Source organism: Mustelus asterias, chromosome 4, assembly GCF_964213995.1.
Source record: "Mustelus asterias chromosome 4, sMusAst1.hap1.1, whole genome shotgun sequence".
NCBI classification, from domain to species: domain Eukaryota; kingdom Metazoa; phylum Chordata; class Chondrichthyes; order Carcharhiniformes; family Triakidae; genus Mustelus; species Mustelus asterias.
This window is the reverse complement of record NC_135804.1, coordinates 150,053,524-150,059,129: the sequence shown is the minus strand read 5'-3', so window position 1 is coordinate 150,059,129 and position 5,606 is coordinate 150,053,524. Positions and strand designations below refer to the sequence as shown.

At 39.9% G+C, this 5,606-nt stretch overlaps 1 protein-coding gene across 1 annotated transcript; it reads left to right on the top strand.

Annotated features, from left to right (window-relative positions):
- The first annotated feature begins 279 nt into the window (after window positions 1–279).
- LOC144493180 (toll-like receptor 13) lies at window positions 280–3,117 on the top strand. The gene has a single exon (XM_078212076.1). It carries the CDS (start codon window positions 280–282, stop codon window positions 3,115–3,117), a length of 2,838 nt encoding a protein of 945 aa, XP_078068202.1.
- Window positions 3,118–5,606: the final 2,489 nt, after the last annotated feature.

Below are 5,606 nucleotides of genomic sequence, written 5' to 3'. Positions count from 1 at the left end.
ACTGCTTCACTGTGATGTTGACTGCAGGATACACTTCCCAGACTGCTTCACTGCGATGTTGACTGCAGGATACACTTCCCAGACTGCTTCACTGCGATGCTGATTGCAGGATACGCTTCCCAGACTGCTTCACTGCGATGCTGACTGCAGGACATGCTTTCCAGTCTTCGCCCCAGAGCAAGGATATTTCACAGCAAAGGTCAAACTGTCATGGAATGAGGTCTGGATCAAATGTTTAACTGTCAGTCATTTGGGATATTCATCGGCTAGGAAGTAATAATGGGAACTATCCGGAGTGGATTGTTGATGGCCTTTGTGATCATATTTTTTGACTTTTCACCTCTCAGTGAGGCTTATGGATTTAATAAATGTGCCCAGTATGAATTTGACAACCGCCATGTAATCTGCATCAACAAGCACATAGTAAACTTGATGGAAGCCATTGGCAAACTACCTCCAAGCACAACCTATCTGAACCTAACTCACAACCGAATTAGAACATTGTGTACCAAATGTTTTGCTCACCTTCCTTCCCTTGTTGACCTGAGGCTGGAGTGGAACAAAATAAAGAACATTGAAAAAGATGCTTTTCAGGGACTAGGAAATCTTATGCTCTTAAACTTGATAGAGAATCAAATTGTAAGTCTCAACAAGTCAACTTTTGAAGGCCTTGTAAACCTGCTAACATTGTTACTGAGCAAAAATAAGATCATGTGGATTGACAAAGAAGCATTTGCACCACTTATAAATTTACAGAGCCTAAATTTCGCTCGAAACCCTATTTCAGACTTTTTAAATATTATAGATGCAGTACATGGTCTAAAGCAATTCTTAACTCTTGATCTCACAAACAACAGCATTACAAAATCATGTCCAAGGCCTTACATACTCCATTCACTACAATCCTTGAGCTTACAAAGAAACCACATTCAGACGATGGACTTTTCAAATTTGACTCTCCACAACCTAAAAAAACTTGATTTATCCAAAAACGGGTTAAAATACATTAACATGTCATCTTTTCAGAATCTGCCTTCTCTGGCTGTCTTGAATCTTGGTGGCAATTTCATTGACATTTCCCAGGTAGACACTGTCTACTTGAAGAATATCACTGACTTGGACTTGTCTAATCTGACCACTGTTCACAGGAGCTTAGATCTAGTCAGTCAACTCTTGCAGAGCTTGCCAAAAATAGTATCCTTGGTCATCCAGAATAACAAGTTGGAACCTAAGGATCTCAAGCAATTTGGAAACCACTCTCATCTCTTGTCTCTTGACCTGTTTGGAAACAGAATACATCAACTCGTGGATAATGAATTTCAAAACTTCCAGAACCTAGGTCATCTAATTTTGGAACATTGCAACCTTGGGATCATCAGCAATAATTCCTGGCCAATGCTGAAGCACCTCACACATTTATATTTAAAGCACAACAACATTAAAAGTCTTCAGGATTACGTCTTCACTCCACTGATGAGCCTGGAGTATTTGGAACTCTCTTGGAATCCGTTGTCAACATTCAATGGTCTAGCTTTTTATGGTCTGAACAGGCTGAAGCATCTTGATTTGAGGGCTTGTTGGATCAGCACATTGCATCCATCCTCTTTCACGTATTTGGCAGCTATGTTAAATTTAACATTTCAGGAGAATAATCTTCATGAAATTAGCAAATACACTTTCAGTCAACTGAAAAATCTTACTATTCTTTGTTTGTCGAGGAACAGGATTTCAGAAATAAGTGATGATGCCTTTGAGGAGCTTACCAATCTCAAATATCTTGATTTAGCTTTTAACAATCTGCAGGCTGTGCATCAGAGTATGTTTAAGGGAATGCAATCACTTGAACATTTAAATCCTCGTGCCAATAAAATCAGTTTTGAAACCACCAGGAAACTGAAAGTTCTTCCATTTTTGCACCTTAAATCTCTCCGATATCTGAATCTGGAAAGACAGATCCCTAAAGGAATACAAGTCATCCCAGTCAACCTTTTTAAGGGATTAGCTAATCTACAAATGTTATATATGGGAAAAAACCAAAAGGTTTTCTTTGACACTCAGTCGCTGGATCCACTGACAAATCTAACTTTGTTAGACATATCAGGAGTGGGATACAGGGGTCTGACTTTAAATATATCTCTATTCAAGAAGTTGAAGAGACTGCAAATCCTACGTCTGGAGAATAACTATATGGAGAGCATTCCTATAGAATTGACCTCTAACTTGGATTCATTGCAAAGCTTCTCTCTTCGCTTTAATTACATCAAAAATATTAGTAAAGAACTTGTTCAGGGTTTGAAATCATTGAGTTATTTTGATCTGTTTAATAATTCGCTTGACTGCTTCTGTGATAATGTTTGGTTCAGAAACTGGTCTGTCCACAGTTCCACTGTGCAGGTTCCATACTTGGGCAGCTATCTGTGTGCTGGATCAGTTCCAAAGACTCGATTCATTGGTTTTGAGGATAGCATCTGCACCAGTGACATTGGAAAAGTCCTTTTCATTTCAACCTCTGTGGTGATTTCAGTTACCCTGATCTGTTCTTTAGTGAAAGCCAAACTGATGTGGTTGATTCGATACGCCATCTACATCGCAAAAGCTGCGCTGAGTTACAAGTTACAGAAAGTCCAAAAGCTGTACACTTATGATGCATTTGTATCCTACAACTCAAATGATGAAAAATGGATCTTTGATGAGCTGGTTCCCAATTTGGAAGAAAATATACAACCACCACTAAAGCTATGCCTTCACCACCGTGACTTTGAGCTGGGGGTGGACATCTTTGACAACATTCAGAGTGCCATCAGCAACAGCAGGAAGACCCTGTGTGTGATAAGTAATGATTATCTCAGGAGTGAATGGTGTAGGTTGGAAGTCCAATTGGCCAGCGTGAGGCTTTTTGTGGATTATCATGATGTCCTCATTCTGATATTTCTGGAGAGAATTCCAGACTATAGACTCTCTAACTATCACAAAGTGAGGAAGCTGGTGAAGAAGCAGACCTATATCACTTGGCCTGAGGCCCCAAATGAAAGACAGTTATTTTGGGCGAGACTTAAAAATGCTTTGAGGCAAAAAACAGTGGATGAAAGCAATTTGCAATTAAATATAGCTGAATAAGTGAGATAAGAATCAAAATTGTGATGTCCAGCAAGACAGTACAACTATAGAGGAACCATAAAAGTTTATAGTATTGAAGAGGACTATTTGGACCATGATTATGTTTCTCAACAATGCAAAACTAATCACAAGCTGCTCCCGCCACCACCCCGCCACCCCCGCACCCCCAAACCAAGCCTCCCGGCACCCTATATCTTCTCTAGTTCAACATTTTATTTTGATATTTTTTTTCTCCAATGCAAGTTCTCACAAAGCTGGGGAGAGGCAAAATACAGATCAGTATTCCTCTTGCTCTATAGAGGCAAAGTATGTATCTCCCTTCCCAGCAACTGAAGCGAAAGAAGGATGGAAGATCATATCGCTAATCTTAGCTAGTCCACTATCATGTCTTTCTTGGTGGCCAACTAAGTGTTCCGTTGGGAGCAGTCTAGGAGCAACTTGTTTGTCTTACTAACTTGGCTGCAGTAGATAAGAATGTAGTAAGGCAGGAAAACCCAGGGATGAAAAGAACATCAAAGGCAAACTGCACTCCATATAAAGATGAAGAGGAATTATTCTGGTAAATTGAACTATCACAGTCTTGTCTTGCACTTGATGTTTCATGAAAGAGCTCTTTTCATGATGCGCTCGTGTGCATTTAAACAAATGCCAGTGCACTATTATTTTAACAGCAATGATTCCCAGATACAGAGGGGGAGAGAGGGGGATGGAGGTGGGAATGCAACCATTATTAATACTGCTGTCAACAGAATCAAGTAAAATGAATGGGATTCTTATATTCTTTGAATAAGCTAGCCAAAGCTATATAGGTTGTAAAAGTTTACGTGTGACGACATGAACTGACTCCAAAGCCAAAGTAAAAATGGACATTTTCCTCTTTGGAATCTTACTCCTCTTTGTCCCGCTGTCAGGTTAGACCCAATACCAGTTTCAGGAGTTCTGATGAAAGTTAGGTCAAAATTCTGGAATTCTCTCCCTAACAGCACTGTGGGTGTACCTACACCTCAAGGACCATACTGGTTCAAGAAGGCAGCTGCCCTTCTGAAGGGCAACTGGGGATGGGCAATAATGCTGGCACCCACATCCCGTAAATTAATTTTTAAAAGTTCACAGAAGGGAAACGTTAGCTTAATGCTTTTCCTTTCTCCACAATTGCACTCAGTGTTTTCAACATTTCCTGCTCCTATTTCAGATTTCCAGCCTCTGCATTATTTTACTTTTGTTTTGGAGAAAAATCAATCTGCTTCCTACCTCCTGATCACCATCTAGTGGGTCTTCAACAAAATTACATTTATAGTCACCAAGAATATATGTTGTAATCCAGTGAAAATAAAATGAAGAAACAGATGAGTAATTGTCTTTGAAAAAGAAGAAATTGACCACTTATCTGTGTGTTATCTGGTCAGTTTCAGCAGTGCTGGCTCAACTGTAACCCAATATTATTTAGCACCGTCAGTGGAGGGTATGAGAAATTGAGGTGGATGGGCGGTGGTGCAGACGGAAAATGTATTTGATACATACAGTTGACTGAAGACTTATTTGGTATTTCAAATGCATTATTCACAGCCTAGTGGTTTACCTGAAAAGACTCAAGTGTAATACAGTTTAATGTGAAGTTGAAGTAAGGAATAAAGCTCTACTGTCCACACATTCAGTTAGTTCATTTATTCTGTGTGCTGATCTCTCCACTTTGTCTAATTGCTCTGGTGTTTGGTAAACCAAAGAATTTTACTAATTAAAACCTGGAGTCAGAACTATGTTAAAATGTTTAAATGAGTTTTCTTTAATCAAGGCACCTGTTAACCCTGGATAATCTAAATTACTCTCAGAAAGGGAATGGTAATGGCTATGTATTATAGTACAGCGACAACAGTGACATCTAACCAACAATAGTATGTGAGAGGTAGTGTTACCAACAGGACGGGGGTTAATTTAAACATCACAAATTTCTCCTTTCACCCCATCCCCGTTAATAAGCAGAACGGTGTTTTATGATGTTTCCCTCTTTAGGAGTGGTGGTGTATTTCCAACCCCTCGGTTTTGATGCAGTCCAATTTTCTATTAATAACCCCACAGCAAACTGGGGAAAGGAGAGAGTAAGTCCATTTGCACACAATCAAAACGTGGGAGGGGTTTGCGATGTTGCTTCCACATGTAGACAGTAAAGAGAAGGATAGAAAAAGGAAAGAATTACAGTGCAGCGACCCACAGAGGAAAATATATAATTAAAATGATTTAGGAGATATGGACATTGCTGGCTAGGCCAGCATTTATTGCCCATCCCTAATTGCCCTTGAGAAGGTGGTGGTGAGCTGCCTCCTTGAACCGCTGCAGTCTATGTGGTGCAGGTACACCCCCTGTGCTAATAGGGAGCGAGTTCCAGGATTTTGACCCAGTATTAATAAAGGAACAGCGATATATTTCCAAGTCAGTACAATGAGTATCTTGGAGGGCAACTACCCTGGTGGTGGTGTTCTCATCTGTCTGCT